We start from the raw sequence: 19,142 nt of genomic DNA on the forward strand, positions 1-19,142 counted from the left end.
AAAAATCAAGCCAAGTGAATTTTTCTTCCATCTCCCACAATATGCTTGCATTGGTCTTGCAATATAATATTTCTTTTCCTTTCCAAATATAAATATAATGTCTATATTATTGAAACTTGAATTTTAAGGTGATTTTTTTTAATATTTATTATTTTTATTGCTTTTTTAGAGTCCATATCTCTAACGCCTTTTTTTTTTTTTGGGTATTTTTTAGCTCAAAACTAATGAGTTTGGCCCAAATAAAATAAAATATCATATTTTTCAACCCAAAAATTAAGAAGAAAAAACAATTTTGAGTCCAAAATTGAAAATGCAACCCAAGAATCAATTTAAAACCCAATTAGAACAAAATGGACTTGAATGGACCGAATGACCTAAGTGGACCAAAATGGACTCTATTAGACCGAATATGACCAAAGTGGACCAAAATAGATTGAATGGACCTAAGTGGACTAAAATGCTATGTTGATATACTTCAAACGAAGAGTAGAAATAATAAACACTACGCTTCAGTTTTTAGATATTATATAGATTTGTAAACTTATATGTAGTAAAATTTGTAATAACTAAGTATTACTAAAAAAAAATAATAGGAAATTTTTTATTATGTTGTTAATGTGAAACTAATCAATCATGTTACTTTGTAAATTTTTAGTTAGCAAACAGTATCATTTTAAATGTTCCATTCATATTAAAAATTTAAATGAAAACATTCATATGTGTATTATTTAAAAGATCTTATTGTTTGATTATATTAATTTAAAAAAATGTTTAAATGACTTCATGTACTAATAGATTTGGACAAAATAATTAAATTAACTCATTTAGATTTTTATTAATAGATCTTATAATTGGAATAGACTAAAGTGGACTGAAGCAACCAAGTTGAACCGAAGTGGACATAAATACTAAAGTGGATTGAAGTGGACAGACTAAACAAGAGCGTAGCAACAATAAATGCTATACTTCAGTTTTCAGATTATATAGATATAGATTAGAAATTGATAACAACTTTCATACATAATAAAAGGCTCAGTTTCTTAGACTTGATTAATCAGAATAATAAATATTAAAGCAGCAGAACATGATGAGGAACTGCTAGCACACACAACATTAATGAACACATCAACAAAAATTTCCCTTATATCTGTACCAAGATACTACTGTGCTAGTGTAACTTCTGGGCAACTATCAACAGTACAGGTCAAGATGTCCCTATAATCTCGATAGATTGTGAAAGAGTCATACACTTTTCCATCCCTGCTCTTCTTGTATTCAAACAAAAGGTGTGAATGATCAAATGCGGTAAGTTTGACGAATCCGTTATCATAGTCTTTATATATACTCCACGTGGTATTGATGGGAGCAAATTCATGAAGGCTTGCTCCTCCTCCTCCAGCAATCACATAAATCGTTCCCTTCAAGGGGCCTATATAGTTGTGTTTCTCTTGACTGGTGCAGATATTCTGCAGCATGAAGAAAAAAGATATAAATTACCACTGGTCCTAAAAGCTTAAGTTGATAGAAAAGAGTGAATTTAATTAATCGCTTAACTACTATTCTATGTTGTCCCTCATGAGGCTTAGACTACCCCTCAAAAAGTGAATCCAACATGTGGAATTTTTAACTTTTGAATGGGAGGTAAAGTGGAGGCATGGTTCAAACTTAAGATCACTTAATCTAATACCAAGATAAACTACCACTTATCCAAAAAGTTTTAACTGGTAGTAAATAGTGGATTTTATTACTTAACCATTATTTTAACAATTAAATTGTTGGTTAAGAAATTGCAATGTCTGTGGTGGTACCGAATCTATGCAGTGCAAAATCTAGGAAGAAATGACTATGGTACAGCTTTGTTATACATGATCATACCTCGTAGACCGGGCATGATCTTTCATAATTGTGCACATGGCCATAGAGGGCAATGTCAACCTTGTACTTCTGCCAAAGTTTTCCGAGGTCCTCCCTTCCCATTGGTTCCTCAAACGATCCTTCTTCCACATAAAAGTCCACAGAAGAATAACCTAGTACTCTATGCGCAAGAAAGATTAGCCATGGTTGTCTTTGTCTGTCAACTGATGCGAGGCAGTTCTCGATAAACTTGTATTGCTCTGATCCCTCTCTCCAATCAAGTTCAGTGTGAGCTACGCAGAATCGGAACATGCCATAGTCAGTGGAGTACCTGGAAACAATTAAGTGTTCATCAAGAATCCCACCCCTTCTCCCTTCTTGAACAAGTAAATTTTTTAAAATTTTTATGTGGAACCAATTTGGCAGCTGGTTCTTTACAGCCAAAAATTGGAGAAACCCACATTAATAGTGAATGTAAGACAATGGATTTGGGAGTAATTTCAGAATTTTTGAAGAGTGGTTTTGAGTTGTGAAGATGCATATGTTTTTTTTTTTTTTTTGGCACAATTAAAAGAATGTTTTAGAGAATTTCTAGCTGTGTTGGAAGATATTTCATGCAGTTGGGATCCTAACGATACTATCACACTACATAGAGGTCAAAGGTATGAACTAAATGAGCAGCACCTATGGCTAATAGTGAATATGACAGGTGAATAAAGCAAACAATTGCTACAAAGTTCTTTATATCTGAGCATTACTTCCATACCAGAAATTAGCCCTGTTCTCAGCGGGGACATAAAACATGTTCTCGGCTAACACACCACACTCTCCTCCTGAATCCATGTTCTGGTAGAAGGATCCAGTTCCTGGCCAGTCACGCTCATGGTTACCACTGCAAAGACATTAAATGATGGCACATAAGAAAAATCAGAAGATGTCTACATGCTTAATGAGCTATTTATGCATATTATGACAAACCTTCCAATCATGTAAGGCTTAGTTGATGCAATTGGCTCAATCTGTGCAGTGAACTGGTCCCACTGTGCAATATAACCCATAGCATAGACTATATCTCCAATATGGAAGACTATATCAATGTCATTTAAGTCTTCAATAAGCTGCTTAGTAGTGTTCAGAGATGCAGGCTGGAAATCTTCAAATTCAAAGGAACCATCAGCTTCACCCTAGAAGGTGGACGATTAAACAAAAATCTTGTGAGATTGCATCCAAGTACAATTTGGATATACAGTATGCTGAAAGATGAAAAGGGCCAAAAAGGACTGGTAATTGATATTCGTTAAATTGAAACCAGCAGCCGCACATCCTTAAGAGGGCAAATGAATAAATGAATAGTCCTTTACGCAATGTGACATTTGTAAATGTTAACAAAAGTAAAATATAGTTTTGAATTTTAGAGGTTAAGGAAGGGGGATTAAATAGTATGTCAGACAATTTCATTAATCTATTTACATGTCCTTACATACACAACAAAATGCTACACTTAATAACCACTGCAACAACATGCATACATCAGATGGTATTGAAGTACGTCCCTGGTCATTATAAATGGGGAAATGGGCTTTATTCATATGCACATACAGTCTTCCAAGAGAGTTCACACCTTTCTGATTCTCAAAAAAAAGAAAAAGAGTTCACACCTTTCCCATGTCTCCAAATATGATCACACGTTGCAAAGAATTTTGACCAGGATAAGGAGACGCTCTAAACCAGTATTCTTGACTCCAAATAAATGTACTATTAAACAACCTATGCCCCAGCTTGTATGTATACCTGAATAATCAATAAGAAGAATCGGAAGTTAAAGTAGCATGCAAATCAAACAGAAGAGGGCTAAAATTTTAGCACGTGCAAGTCCAATAATTCAAGGTTCATTCTATTACAATTGAATCCATGTGGTTAAAATTGTTAACATTTGGGATCAAAATACTTTGTAAGAGACCATATATAAAACTCATTGGGCTAATTCACAATGGAAAGACAGAAAGATACAAAGTTTAGTTCTAATTAGCCTATTAAAAATTTCACTTTATGGTTGTTTTTCCCACCTCCTAGCTTTTGCGGTGCTTCCAACAAAGTAACTAGAAACATATGACACAACCAGAAACAACATAATATGAGCAAATAAATTATAACATACCCTTTGTTGGGCCACAACTCCTTCAAAAAACTGGTGTGTATGTATCCAGGGTTACGCCATCCTACTGTCCTTGCTGGTGCAGCTGTATGGATAAATGGCTAAGATAAATTCATCTATTTTCCAAAAATAACCAGGAGGAAAAGTCTGGGAAATTTTAACATATGAAAAAAAAAAAAAGTAATAATATTACAAGAGATCCATAACAGAAATTTCCTTGCAGGAATTAAATTCACTTCTACCGTAATTTTTTTTTCTTTCTTTTTATGACTAAATCTGTGATGTATCAGACTCCAGTGTACATTGATGTCATTGAGTTCCTATTACAAATCAAGTTTCTGGAATTCCATTACCAAGATTACAGTGGTTTGCCTACCCAAGATTATTCTCTTTCAAAAAATCAACAGATCTATCTGAAAAGACAAAATTTAAAGGTAAAAATGAAATTGCATACCACACATGGTGTTCCGATCAAAAGTAAGTGTCCCAGCAGGGGATCTCACTTGGGCTCCTCCTTTTGGACCCCATTCTACAAAAGGCTCTGCTTCATCAATTCCATATCCACTTGTCCATGTTACAGTCATCTGAAGCTCAAGTGAACATTATACATTATTTCCTTGAGATGTTGTAAGCCACGCCCCACTCCCCACCAAAAAATATTGATATTAAGACCTAGTGTAACAGTTAGTGAACAAATGAATAGCTATGTAATGGAAAGAAATACAGGTATAGCAAGAAAAGTTTGCTGCGTTGTAGTTCCATACACAGACAAGTAGAGGACCTTGTCATTCAGCTTATAGAAAGTAAAAGCTTTGAGATAAAAATCAATACAGATATTGAACTTACTTCATTCCAAACTTTTCCTTGTGCTAGGCGTGGATAGACTGGAGCATTTGGATTTACAAAAGCTACCTTGTTTGACACTGCCACTAGCTTTGGCTGTTATGAAAAATTGATAAACAAATAAATAAATTGTTAATACAATCAAATGCAGAGGTCTTGGATAAAGAAAATGCTAAAGTTACTACCAATTTTATTATGAAACTCTTACAAAATGATGTGGCAATCAATGTGATTAATTCCACTTCAACAACATTATAAATAAATGTTTGAATTACTATTTGTGATTGGTGACTCATCTTGTAAGACTTATGTAGTAAAATTTGTTATATCTCTAGCTTCACTCCTTGCATAAAGCATTTAAAGTTTTACAGCAAAACATATAAGAAGTGATATAGAAAGTAATTGATAGAGTATAACTGCATAAGTCAAACAAAATTAGGCTCATCATGTAAAGATGGAAGATGGAAATGGATGGTTTTTTTCTTCCCATAATTTGGTTCCACAGAACATTTAACAATGATGAAGTTGAACCAGCAATGTAACTCACATGGACAGCTTCAGACTAATTAACTCACATGGCAAATGCTGTGGAAAGAACAAGAGAGTTATTTGACCCATCAAAATCACTCAAATCAAATTTCATTGGCAGCCCAATAAAGACAAGGAGAAATCAATGCAAATACCATGTGTGAAAAGAACCATGAATGCACTGGTTTTGATCAATTTGGCTCAACTTGAAGAGGATCAAAACAAGAAGAGGATAAATAAGAAGAACAAAGGTAGAGGAACTATGAAACCTTAATATTGCAAAGGGTTTACACAAAGAAATGGCTCTAATAACTAAAAGGTGAAAAGGGATTTGTGTGGCCAGCGCAAAGTAGTTGGGACAAAAGCCTTGTGAAATAGAGTTCATAGACACTGGAAATCAGTTCTTATTATAAGTATTCTCGTATATAAAATTGTAAACTACAGCACATCAATCTTCTTTTTGAAGCAAAACAAGATATAGGAGACTATGACTAGCCAATGCATTTGTTCTATATAATTAGGAGCATGTAAAATGTGCAAGTCACTAAGAACACTATGTAGATCATGGGACAAGGACATAGATAAGCATACATTTGATATGCCACCGGTGAAGAGTGCAAAGGAGATGTCTGATCTCTGCTTAATCAAGTGAAACTTCATTGACCCTTTTCCTGTTTTTGTGTAGTTAGGGCTGGTGTAATTTGCATATTTATACTGCAAAATAAAAAAGTATTTCATTAAATTTTTGCTCTTTTTTCACTTCATATAAAAGCATGCCATGAGCTACAAAGAAATAGACATTGCAAAGAAGTGTGACATGAACCTTGAGAGGTGCAGTACACAACAATGGAGGTAGCACATATGGGTTGTCTTTGGGGCATGTGGCAGCACTGCAAATTGAGGAAAAAGAAATGTATTGGGATTTAGGTTTGTGTGGGCAAATTCCATGTGCCAAAACATGTGTTAACGAGGATTATAAGCATTGCAATTTAATTAGGTGAAGTTTTCAGAAAAGAGCTGCTTGAAGATCTCAAAGTTCAGAAAGCTAGCTTGAGCGAACTCAGGCCTCACTCAAGCAGATCATTAAAACCAAGAAGAGACTTCACTTGAGTGAGATAATAGATTTTGCAATCCTAATTCTACCTGAAGACTGATTTAACCTAAACTTTGAACTACCTATTAATACCCTTTGATGGACGACTTTCAAGGTTGAGGCTGATGTACCAAGAGCATTCTAAGAAAACCCTCTTTGCTTGAGCCTAAATAGAAAATATATGTCCTACATTTTTTTCACCTCATGAGCCTAAATTGATTTCCATCCAAACCACAGAAGTTGTTAATCCTTGTTAGTTAGTTCACTAATAAACCAAACTTCTGGATTGATGTTGAAGAGTTTGTTCATGAAGGAAGTTCTATAGAAGGACTCCAGAGTTCTGGAACCACTGCAGTGGGAGGCCAATAGGTTGATTGCTAAGGTTAAGTAGAGTTTAGTCTAAAGGTTTTGTGAGTATCAACTATTTGTAACTGTTTCTTCTATAGTGGAAAGTTTTCTACTTCATCAGTAAAATCCTTGAATTCATTTTATTGTTTTTATTTTTGCTTTGGACTGCAGTGATTACTATTGTGATTGTGTTAACTGTAAACCTATTAATATTGAGCATACACGGTTATTAATCCATTAATTAGAATATTGGGATCAATCTTAGAATTTTCAAAATGCTTCCAACTTAATGATCAATGCCACTAATTTGAACAAATGAATGAAGAAAGATATCAGAAGAAAATCATTCTAGAGGTTCCTGATTGTATGCAAAAGCCATATATAAGTTCTGATATGAAGAAGAAATTTATATTTACCTGAAATTAGCAGGAGAAAACACTGCAATCCAATCATCATTAGATGGGGTTGGAGAACTAAAGTCCACTGTCACCCAGACTGTAGTTTCCCCCTAAAATAGTGAAAATCTAGCATCAGTCCTAATTAAAACACAAACTTGAGGCTGTTTCGTCCCAATTTAAAACAAATTAGGATGATAGGTGTCAACAGGACGTTCCATCTTTCAAAATATATGATAGAGAAACTTGTTCCCATCATAAGTTGATGCCTCGATGGTAAGGAATGAGAGAAAAGAGACTAAATTTTTTTAAAAAAAAAGTTATTATTGAAACTTATATACCTTTGCTCCAAGAACAGTAGGAGTGACATTAACATAGGCGCGGTCATCAAAAGCATATGTTGTCTTGTGAGTAGCAATTTTGGAGAGTGGGTGAACTCCATGTGACATTGCCTCTTGAAGGCTTGCAAGACCCAACAGAACAAATGCCAAGGTGCACATTTTCAATACTCTCTTCCCACCCATCTTCTGAAACAAAAATCAATATTTGATAAAATTCTATGCCAACCCAAGCAATTACTTGCAGGAAATGCTAAAGCTATTTCAACAACATAATGAATAAATGGATAAAACTTAGGTACAGTTCCATCTTAGATTCTCCAATTAAATTTAACCATGTGATTGCATTGACAAATAAATCACATGATTGAATTTTGTTGTCATTTGAAATTCTTTTTACCGTATAGATCAATTCAATCATGTGGTTGATTTCAATCGAGGAACCTAAATTACAGCATAGCACCTAATGAACTGTACATAAGTTTGAATTACTTTTTATGATTGGTGTCCCATCAATTTATAAGACTTATTTGGTAAATTTCACACTACCCTTAGCATCACTCTCACTTGCAACCCCAAAAGAGCAACTAAACACCACTTACACACAAAAATGTCTACTTTTCTTCTTATACTAATTGATTATTTGGATGTTCTAAAAAAAGGGGTCACAGAAAATACTAAAACAAGCAACTGGGTATCCAATTCTAGCACCAATTTTTTTTTTTTTTTTTTTTTTGAAAAAGCAAAAGAGAGCTAACTGGGTAATTAAAGGAATTGAAGGAAGTTTTGAAGAAAAGGGAATAGAGGGGAAAAAAATGATCACCTGTAGAAGATGCTATAGTAGAGCTCTCACTGTCAGAACAAGTTGGTGCTCATTATTTTGCAGCGAGCTAAGTAGAAGAACTGTACTGCCTCTTCTACGGGTGAACTGGAATTTGGATTAATGTGATGTGATGACCAAAGGAATAAGAACCGTTCTGCATGGTGAAAAATGGTGGGCCATTCTAAGGATTTGTTTGGTAAAAAATTTCTAGCAGCGTTATTGTTGTTTTGTCGGGGAGATGTATAGTTGAAAAAGTACATAAAAATATATAAAATATTATTTAAACATTGAAAATGATCGATTAAACTATAATAACAAACACTCCTAAATAATCCAGTTTTCTTTATTTTATTTTATTTTATAATTTTTTTAAGTAAAACAAATGTCAAGTCTTTGTGAGATGAAAAATATTTTCCACCCAAAAAAAACAATAACCGGCATGTTTGGGCCCGAAAATTAGCCTCTCAAAAAAAGAAAAAAAAAAGAAAAAAGAAAGGAGTAAGGCTAGCTTAAGGCAAAATTTAATTCCACTGTTTTAAGGCCCCCAGTTATAAAAACAAAAGGTGTTCAAAATCATACAAAAATGTCCCAAAATTTGTAATGATAATTGATTTTTTTTAAGGTGAGTTTTATATTATTTCCCCCACCTCTAAAAAATCCCTCAAAATATTGAGTCAATAGAAATTCAACTTAATTAAAAACATAAATAGCTTTGCTAAAAAAAATTGTTTTGAGTGCACTTAATAATCATTGACAATCAATTTTCTTAACAACTTGAGGCTCTTTTTCTGATTTTGTTTTTTTAGATAAAAACATGAGATTTTAATTTTTGTAAATCAGTCTCTCACATAGTAAATTATATTAAGTGCTTGGGGGTCTAAGAGAGAAAGGGTTCGAACTGCGGGGTTAGCAGCATGTTGTAATTATTTCTCAAAAAAAAAAAAATTATTAAGTGTAATTGCATTAATGTTTTTAATAAACTAGAGTCTATTGTGCTACACTTCAAAAGTTTTTTTTTTTTTGAAATATTATAATTTTAAGTGAATTAGCTATCAGTAATTGTTAAAGAAATGTTAATAAAACCTAATTACAAAAAATTAATTAGTATTGCATCTCTAATCTCTAATAACAAGACAGACGGTTTTCAAACCCCAAAAAATAAAAAAAATTATAATATATAAAGCTAAATAATTAATATTTAAATACTAAAGAAAAGTACACTTAAATTTATCATCTTTAAGCAATGTATTGACCCAATCCTGTCTTTATTTTAAAAAAACTATTTTTTTAAATTAAATTTAAAATAGTATTACTCTGCCATATCATTTTTAAAACGACATTGCTTATAAAAAAAATGGCGATAGAGAGAAAGTTGTAATATTTTTTTCGAAAAAATAAAGTTGTATATAATATATTATTATTATTATTGGTACGATTTTTGACATATTGTAAAAGAACCTTGGAATCTTTGGAAGGAAGATTCGACTGTGGTGCGATGACATACGTGGTGAGACACATCAGATTTTAATAATTGAGTGTTTATTTTAATTTTTAGGTGTATATGTATAAATGATTTTCTTTATAGAAAAAGTAAAGTTAAACAAATATGAAGAAAAAGACACACACAGAGCCATCTCGAGCAAGTGTAAGAAGGGGACAATTAGAGTAACTTCTCTAGTTGGATGTTACTACAGTATCATTTTACTCATTAGGCTCAGACTTGCAAGGAAGAAAATCGGGTAAGCCATAGTTGTTATTTTAACCTCACGAGGGCACTAGTGAGCAATGAGCATGAGGCATAGGGTTCTTTCCAAGTGCTTCCCTACTAATCTCGACTGAATGCAATTCTTCTGTCCCACCATCTCGAACTTATGTGCATGAATTGTGCATAATTAATAAATCAAGAGTTTTATTAACAGGTAAAATTTAGGTGTAGATATATAGATGTTGTATTTTAGATTCTCCAGTTGAATTAAAATACATAGTTATATTGAATTTAATTATTATTATTTTTTAAAAGAGAGAGAATTGTTTGTGTTGTATACTTGTATTGGTCAAGCATTCATTTATCTTAATTTAATTGGGAACATACAATACTTTATATTTAATACTCAGTTAAATAATTTTTTTCCTTATTAACGTGTGCTCTAAGGATATGAGTTAAGTTGTATTTAATACACATTAAATAATATTTTTTATACATGTTTTAGAAAATAAAATCAAACTTCAAACACATATTAAGAAAAAGACACAATCATGGTAAATCTATGCTTATAAACTAATGCATTATTGATAAGTATTTTTTTTTTCCCATCAAAGCATAGGCAAATTTAGCCCATAATTAAACATTTATTATTGCTTAATTTTTGCCCTTGTACCACTCCTTTACAAGACCCATTTCATTTCTAGAATTAAATACTTCAAATTGGTGTATCTACTATCTAATGTCACATCAATCAATATATATATATATATATATATATAAGGGCCAAGCTTAGGTCCAGTGTCCTGTAGTACTGGACCCGTTGAGATGATGACATATGTCTATTTTTGGACACGTGTCACCATTTGACTGAGTCCAGTACACTAGATACATTGAACTTAAACCAAATCCTATATATAAAAGCAGAGACCTTATTGTGTAAGGGTCTAATGTTTTGCCAAGTGGCACACTTTTTGAAAATGAGAAGTAAATTCTCACCATCTTCTCACAAAAAAAAAAAAAAAAAACTCTTCACTTTTCGGATGACTCTTCATTTTACTAAACTTCAAGTAATAGATAATTAATGATTCTTTCTTTTCCGAATTAACCACACTCTCCAAAGGTTTTAATTGACCATCATTTCTTTAGCATCTTTGTTTTTAAATTTTCATATGTTTAGTTTTCCAATTCCCAAAAAATACCACACCATCTTTTTTGTTTTAGGAACACACCATGCCTACTCCTCTTCATCTGTTACAATATGCATTTTGCTTTTGCTATGCTTATGTTGCTATTTGCTAAGATTATAATTATGTGTTGTATAGTTTGCTAAAATTACATGTTGTCTTATTGCGTTCCTAGGATATATTATCTTCATCTCAAGGAATTTGTGCTGGATCCAAGGGCAAAAGAATCTTCCATGGAAGCACATGTTCATTCACATGGGTTGGTAATCAACAATATTCCCCATCTTGCACATACCTACCCAGGGTCCCTCATGGTAATTTTCTTCTCTCTCTCCCTCCCTCTAGGTACCAAAATGTTCCTTTATTACACGTACTTGATTCGTATGGCCTTTTGGGGAAGCATAATATTAAATTATGCATTTTACTAATTATTTGTGTCTAACATTATGGTGCCACATCTTCCAATTTTTTTTTTTGGCAGATAGTTAATTTATATTTTGAATTCCTCAATGTCTTTCACAATCTGTAGAGAAAGAAACATCATTGCAACTTCAATGATATCAACGTAATTATTGTTTTTTTTTTTTTTTTCAAATTTGTGTCGTTGTTGAGTTGAGGTTTAGTATTGTTATATACAACTTGATTCATATATATTATTTTTCTTGATTGATTTGATACATCCAAAATGGAGACTTTCGCAAAGATAACATGTAAAAATGTTGTAATTTGCTTGATTTTCATTTAAGTTTTATGAAGTTTTACACCAAAAAAAAAAGGTTTTATGAAGTTTTAGCCACCACAAAAATTAACACTTGAAGACTTCGAAAAAAAAAAAAAAAAAAAAAAAAATCACTTTGACGATTGCAAAAAGATAAATGTCTAACGAAAAACCACACAATTTGAAAAATCATTTCTTTAACCTAACAAAAATACATGCACTTTAATAATTTTTATATTGTTATTAATAATTTTAATGTGTAATTTTTTGGTGGTAGAGATTAAGAACCATGACGTGTAGCTTGGTGGTGTTAGCACTTAGGAGAGCTCTTGAGCTAAGAAAGTTGTTTTTATCCAAAAGATTTTTTTTTTTTTTTTGGAGATAAAATCGAAGAGTTTTAATACAACCTTTATGCATTTGCATATATTTTTGTGTATGCACACACGTTTATATGTGTGAGTAGTTGTTAACTTGTTATTATGTGATACTATTGCTACTTTTTTATTAATCTTAATTCAAATATCGCAACATACTCCAATGGATTAAAAATATATTAATTAGAGTAATCATTACTATGCTCAGATTGTAACTTTCTATACTTGATTTATGTACAAATTCTATATATTTTCTAACAAAAATTTGCAATTGATTATAATTGTACAAAATTAGCTATTGCAATATTTCCAAGGCCATATAAGCTACAATTTCGTTCTTATAAAGATTTGAAAAAGGATGAAATGAGGTATGTTATACTAAATGATAAGTTAACTATCTTACTACACATCAGCTTGCTTGCATCTTCAAATAGGTATTTTGTTGTTCATTTTCTCACCAATTGGTTTAGTTCTATACTTCCTCATAAATTGTTTTTGTGCCCAAATCCTGTATATCACCATTAGAAACACTAGGAGATTCTTATTAATCTAAAAAGCTCTTAGTGATGTCTATGCACATCATAATGTATCCGCACATCATGTGGGCACATCGACTAGTTATTTAAAACTTTAGATGACATGATATCATATATACTTTTAAATACAAGAAATAAGATCCTACCCGTAAAATGAACTTTCTCAATTTTACTTGAAACATATGATCCTTATACTTACAAAACCTTAACCTATGGATCAGTCACAATATATTACAACTCATAATTACATTTAATAATAATGTTAAGAGTTACCATCCAATTATATTGAATCAAACGAAAGTGGCTCCTCTATGCATGCATAGGACTCACTTGGCGGGATTCATTTTGATCAACATTCATGTATTTCAGAAAATATAACACTGTAGAGAATATTTTTGATCTGCTAAATTGTAGAGAATATAATACTATTATAAATGTGAGGTTAAATAGCTCATATTTGCAAACTAAAGGAGCATATATGTCACCATTAGCAATACCAAATAAAGAAGAAGAGTCATGACAAATATAGAATAAACAAATAGAATGCATCTAAAGTTGACATCAAATAGTTACAGCAGCCACCCAAACCATATTATCTGTCTCAATCCTCTAATCTGATTTAGAAAACCATTTAGTCTGCAAAACTCCTAGACTCAAAATTGAGATCTTTGAGAACAACTTTTGAGAATTATAAATGAACCCTATAGGAATGACAATGTCACCACTTTCACCAAGAGTGTGAGAGAAGTGTTCCAAATAAGCCCTTCATTGGTAGTTTGTATCGCCCAGAGTTTTGAGGCATCCTATAAAAATAGCAACATCCAAGAGAGCCAGATTCCTAGCAAAAAAAAAGTAAAAAGAGAAAGCATCATGTGCATATTAACTTCTTATCATATCACCTGGTGTATATACAAGTTCATTTTTTCTTGGAAATTACATTTTAAAAATTTAAACCCTAGAACTTAGGGGTAGTTTTGAATTAATGTTGAGATTTTGGTTTCAAAACTATTAAAAAGAAAAAAGTGAGCATTCCAATTACAATATTATTTTTTTTGATAATCCAATAGTTGGGGGACGAGAGATTTGAACCCTAGATGTCTCTGTTGAAAATACCAAGAGGTGCTAGTTGAATTGCACGGCTCTTGGCCATTATGAATATAGTTGGATTATTAAAAAGAAAAAGGCAAAGCATTACCCTGCCTAAAAATTCTTCAGCAAACGAAGACTTTTGGTGGGAAAGGTAGTGAAACATAAAGTAGAAAAAAGATAAAGGCACTGCAATTTATGTACCTCCAAGAATCATCTTCAGTTGAATTTTTAGTCCCCATGTCCCACTCCAAGCATACCCTAATCATATCAAACCACATATCAAATTTCATATTCAGACATATTAAGTTACAAACAAAATCCAACATAACTTGGCCAAAGTCCATGTCATTACCAACAGACATAATTTTTTCCAATCTGTAATGTAGAAATTCTAATAATCATCTACTTGTGTTTTAAACACATAATAAGTTGGAGGAGATCCCTGATTTGAAAGAAAACTGTCATTAACAAAATAAGCATGGTTATGAACTAACCTCGTCCAAGGCAGTTGTTGCTGCTGTTTGCCCCATTCTTACAAACACAAGCAAATGACTGGTCCAAACCAGCAAAACCGCACAAGCCACCACTTGCTTCACAGTCCTTGCACGTCTCGGTGTCATATGAATCATTATACTGCAAAGAGATTCCGAATTTCCATTTCATCGGATCCCCCTCATCATCCCCAAACCCGTAGATTGATGTATATGATGAGCATTGGAGCTTAGGAAGGTCCAATGCATAACCTGAGCCAAGGCCAAGTGGTGAGTCATAGACACAACATGTAGAAACAGGTGCATTTTGTGGCAAACCAATGCCTGTCACTCCCTTGCAAGAATACAGCCCTCTACAAATGCGAGAGCCTGATCCGGTATCACATAGTTCTTCATCAGCATCAAACACAGGAGACGTTGTTGAGCATCCGAGCAGAACGAAAATATCATCAGATGTTATAGTGAAGGGGCTGGTCCTATCTAAGATGAAGCTTCCTGAGTTTTGCATTGAAGAACAGGTTGACATGAGGGGATCTGTGAGAACTATGGTGTTGCTCGGGTAGTCGATTGAGGAGATAGTGTAAATGCCGGTGCCAGTAGAGAATTGGAGTGTCCCGGAACTGCATTTTATGTATCTGGCAAAGACAGGATGGCCACATCCAAATCCAGTGCCGAAGGGGTACTTTATGGGGATGGTGCCACATGTGTCATCACATGTACCATTTATTGGGGTGTTGTGTGCTGTGGCTAAGACAGTGTGAAGTAAGGGGAGCAAGAGCAGGATGTTGATGAAGAGCCATGCAGTAGGGGTGAGTGACATTGGTGAAGGTTTTGGTAACAGTTTGGAGCTTCATAAACATGAAATATGAAGCAAAGTAAAAGAAGTGGTACACTTGTGTGTTACATTTTTGAAGAGACAAGGGAGGGGCTGGAAGACTGTTCTTTTTCGGTGGAGGTGATCATTTTCAACGTTGTCCTTTTTCCTTTTTTTCTTCCTAAAAAGATGTGCCCATCTGTTATGGATTCTAGCTATAAAGCAACATGCATTTACATCAACAGTAAGGACTAAAGATAAAATTCGGCCAAAAATGGTGGGCTCGAGGGTGATACAAACACATTCACATTTACACCTTTCTACCTAGTGGTGTCTACGCGCAGATTGTGGATAGTCTTTAAACCCACTTGCACACAAAAACTGAAAAAGGGCTTTAGAAATGGAGAAAGGGTTTGCTTTTAGGAGCACCCAAAGAATAGAAGAACATCACTTACTTTTTAACAATTCAAGTGCCAACACATCCAGATGCATAGTAAACTTACAACTTAACTATTACAGGTTAAATAAGCCCTTCATTGATCTCAGTTCAATAATCAAAACAAGAATGAAAACTATACTGCCCATTCAACTGCTTACAATCACAATACAAGGGTTTTAATTTATGCTGGTGTGGGGGAAAATCACTTAAAGTTCCAGACTACATTCCAATTTGGAGAAATAAAATATCAAACAGCAAGTTTTCCTATTGCAGCTTTCGGCAAAAAAAAAAAAAAAATTAGAGTTGCCCTGCATTCCCAGTGAAGCTGAGCAGCTTGAGAGAAGCCCCATTATTGAGTATACTCTTTAACTGATTCCCTCCATTAACACATAAATTTCCACACATTCTGCCAAATAGAGTTATTAAATTCTAATCCACATAAAAAACCTGGTTAAACTGCCTCAGCCACATTATTGAATTTATTATGAAATTATGAAATTCAACACTAGTAACCGATACAATTTCAAAACTTCCCTCCAGTGTGGGTGGGGCAGCCTCTGAGCTTTGTATCACTAGCAGAAGCCTTGGTGAACTTAGAAAAGCAATAAGGTCTTTCATTTTCCTTGAGTTCTCGTTCATTTACATTTGAAAATGCCAAGCAAACACTTCTCTGCATTGTCAGCAAACGCCTTGCTCAACAACGTCAAGTATCAGGTGCTTCTGCAGTTCCTGCTTCAAACCAGCTCAACTTTTGGGAATGCTCTTATAGACCATATATCTCGACATCCTCGTTGGATTCTCACACACTATTTACCATGATTTAAACTGTGATTGTGAGCCCAAACGAATGGAAAATAAAGCTACTTTTGATGTACATGCATCCAAATGAGCCCAGTTTTAAAAAAAAGTGAGCCAATTATCAAGTACCTTTGCCTAAAAATTCCATTAAAGGTGGTTGTTAATCAGCCAGAGATGTCAGCAGAAGCTTGAATGGATAACATGGATGCTGGGAACTGTTGAAGTTCATGCATTTAGACCAGCCCAATTCTTGAAAGCAACAAGTGATTCCATTTTTCTAAAGTTCCTCTTTCTCAATTTTGCCACTTTGAGCTTTTTATGGGTCTCCATAAATGCTTGCTTGTACCTCCACTTATCTACAAAGATCTTCATCTCCTGAGTTTTCTCCACAACTTGCATCACTGCATCAAAGAAACCTCCCTTAACCAGAGCATAAAGGAATGCATCCACCAGGGTGTGATCAAATTTGACCCCCTTCTGTCCATCACTGGAGACTTTTCGTTTAACCTCATTCCAAAGCATCAAAACACTGAAATATTTCTCCACAGTCACATACCCATTAATTAGGGACAAATATGTCTGGTCATTTGGTTCAAACTGGAGGAATATCATCCTTCTCAAAGTCCTCCTCGCATCTTCTAACCGCCCAGATTTACAAAATGCATGAATAATTGAATTCCAGTCATGGGTTCCCACTTCAATTCGAGAATCCTCAACAACCTCATCTAAGAAGGCTGCCATCAGCTCAGGCCGATGATTCTCCATTAAGCCAGTCATTATAGTTAAGTAACTCCCCTTAAGTTCAGGTATTCTAGCTTCCCTCATGTCCCTAAACAAAGAAAAAGCTGATGGAAAATCTTGGCTTGACATGGATGCTTCTATCAGAGCATCATAGATTTCTACGTCCAACTGAAGACCCAAATTACTAATTTCCATGACCAATTGAGTAGCTTCAGCTGTTCGATGCTCTTTGCAGTAAGCCTTCAAGATTGGCACATAGACCCCAAGCCCCACAGAACCTCCCTGAACATCCATTTCCTCAAGAATACTGTGTGCCTTATCGCATAATCCAAGTTTAACACAGGCATTAACAATACCATACCCAACAGAGCTATCAACCACAACATCTGAAGCCTCTAACTTTTGAGCTTCGATGATCAAAGTTGCTAAACCCTTGATACCTCCATTGTTTAGAAATCCCTTAACCACTTCACAATAAGTTTCTTCCCCAAAAATTGTACCTTCTCCCTCTACCTTCAAGCTATGCAGAATAGTTTTCGAAACAAATTCTAAATTGCCCAACTTAACATACCCACTAATCAAATTGCTAAAAAAGACCCTTTTATTCGAAAAACCAAACCCACCCATCAAACTTTCCAACTCAATTATCTTTTCCTCAAGCCCCTTAAGTGCATACAAATATGCAAGATAGCCAAAACTCGATTCATCGGGCCTAATTCCCAAAACCGACATAGTTTCAACCACATTCTCTGCATCACTCAAGGATTCAAGCTCACAACAACACCCCTCCAATGCCGCATTACAAGCCGGCAAGTCGGGTTTCATAAAATCCAGCTTCTCATCCCTAGCAATTCTACAACATTCATCGAAAACCCGCAAAAAGGCAGCAAAGTTTTTATTTTTCCTAGTGATTTCAACTACCACATTGCCCCACAACCCAAATGGCACAAAATACCTATTCTTAAACATACATCTAATCAAAGCAAAAGCAGGTGCAGCAGTGTTGGCAGTTTTCATAGAATCCAAAACTTTCACCAAAGTTTCAAACTTTAACTCATCTGGGTTTTTCTCAATGATGTAAATTACAGAAGCAAAAGCCCTCTTGAGGCTGTGAATGTCACTGAGCGAGGACAAGTGGGTGATGAGAGAGTTTGTGAGAGACTTACTTGGGAAAACAGAGTTTGCAGTGAGAGTCTTGAAGGACTTCCAGGCCTCATCAGTGTTGCTTGTGACAAGGGCTTGGTGGAGATTGGTTTCTAAAGTGGCTATGTGGTTTTGGGTCAAAGGTTGTGGCTTTGTGTCTTGTGAAGGTGTTTTGGGAGATGGGGTTGTTGTTTTGTTGAGAGAAAAAATGGAGGGTTGGAGAAAGGAATAGAGAGTTGGGTTTGGGGTCTCAGGTGTGAAGGAAGAGAATGGTCTGTGGGAGAGAAAGGAGAGAGTTTTTGCTTTTCTCCACATTCTCTATTGTTCTGCACTGCACCTTGCCTTGGAACTGAGAGTCTTCGGGTTAATTCGAACATTGGCAAAAAATGTCTGTTTCAAGGTTCCATCGGTAGGTAATTCAGCAAAAAAAAAAAGGTTCCATCGGTAGGTAGATTCAAGGTTGGGACTTGAAGATTTTGAAAAGTTAAAATTGTTTTGGGTGTTAACAACAGCTGGAATAGCTCAGTTGGTTAGAGCGTGTGGCTGTTAACCACAAGGTCGGAGGTTCAAGCCCTCCTTCTAGCGTGATTTTTGTTCATTTTGGATATTCTTCTGATTTTTGGGTAAGAAGAATTTTTCAAAAAGGGGCCTCACAAAAATTTGTCAAAAATTTTGTAGCTAAATAGTATTATGATATCTTAATGTTTCTAACAAAAACATGTTTATATATTGT

At 34.2% G+C, this 19,142-nt stretch overlaps 3 protein-coding genes and 1 non-coding gene across 5 annotated transcripts; 1 reads left to right on the plus strand and 3 right to left on the minus strand.

The window, feature by feature from the left end:
• Positions 1 to 1,021: 1,021 nt before the first annotated feature.
• Positions 1,022 to 8,496, minus strand: LOC115969828 (probable inactive purple acid phosphatase 1). Of its 2 annotated transcripts, none has more exons than XM_031089446.1 (13): positions 8,378 to 8,496; positions 7,558 to 7,740; positions 7,238 to 7,329; positions 6,204 to 6,270; positions 5,972 to 6,094; positions 4,856 to 4,948; positions 4,464 to 4,593; positions 4,013 to 4,094; positions 3,513 to 3,645; positions 2,833 to 3,038; positions 2,621 to 2,746; positions 1,876 to 2,185; positions 1,022 to 1,466 (listed from the first exon to the last, which is right to left on the minus strand). In XM_031089446.1, the coding sequence occupies exons 2-13, from the start codon at positions 7,738 to 7,740 to the stop codon at positions 1,161 to 1,163; spliced, it is 1,851 nt and encodes a 616-aa protein (XP_030945306.1). In that variant the 5' UTR covers positions 8,378 to 8,496; the 3' UTR covers positions 1,022 to 1,160. The 2 variants fall into 2 exon arrangements, with proteins under 2 accessions (XP_030945306.1, XP_030945305.1); XM_031089445.1 differs by having other exon boundaries at positions 7,558 to 7,743.
• A 4,922-nt stretch (positions 8,497 to 13,418) lies between these two features.
• Positions 13,419 to 18,810, minus strand: LOC115969827 (pentatricopeptide repeat-containing protein At1g69290-like). The gene is made up of 3 exons (XM_031089444.1): positions 14,478 to 18,810; positions 14,185 to 14,241; positions 13,419 to 13,732 (listed from the first exon to the last, which is right to left on the minus strand). The coding sequence occupies exon 1, from the start codon at positions 18,722 to 18,724 to the stop codon at positions 16,751 to 16,753; it is 1,974 nt and encodes a 657-aa protein (XP_030945304.1). The 5' UTR covers positions 18,725 to 18,810; the 3' UTR covers positions 13,419 to 13,732; positions 14,185 to 14,241; positions 14,478 to 16,750.
• On the minus strand, positions 13,660 to 15,294 carry LOC115970536 (wall-associated receptor kinase-like 22). The gene is made up of 3 exons (XM_031090156.1): positions 14,478 to 15,294; positions 14,185 to 14,241; positions 13,660 to 13,697 (listed from the first exon to the last, which is right to left on the minus strand). Exons 1-3 carry the CDS (start codon positions 15,292 to 15,294, stop codon positions 13,660 to 13,662), a joined length of 912 nt encoding a protein of 303 aa, XP_030946016.1.
• A 110-nt stretch (positions 18,811 to 18,920) lies between the features above and the next one.
• TRNAN-GUU lies at positions 18,921 to 18,994 on the plus strand. Its single transcript has one exon. It is a non-coding gene; the product is annotated as a tRNA-Asn (tRNA).
• The last annotated feature ends 148 nt before the right edge of the window (positions 18,995 to 19,142 follow it).

Source organism: Quercus lobata, chromosome 12 (assembly GCF_001633185.2).
Source record: "Quercus lobata isolate SW786 chromosome 12, ValleyOak3.0 Primary Assembly, whole genome shotgun sequence".
NCBI lineage: Eukaryota > Viridiplantae > Streptophyta > Magnoliopsida > Fagales > Fagaceae > Quercus > Quercus lobata.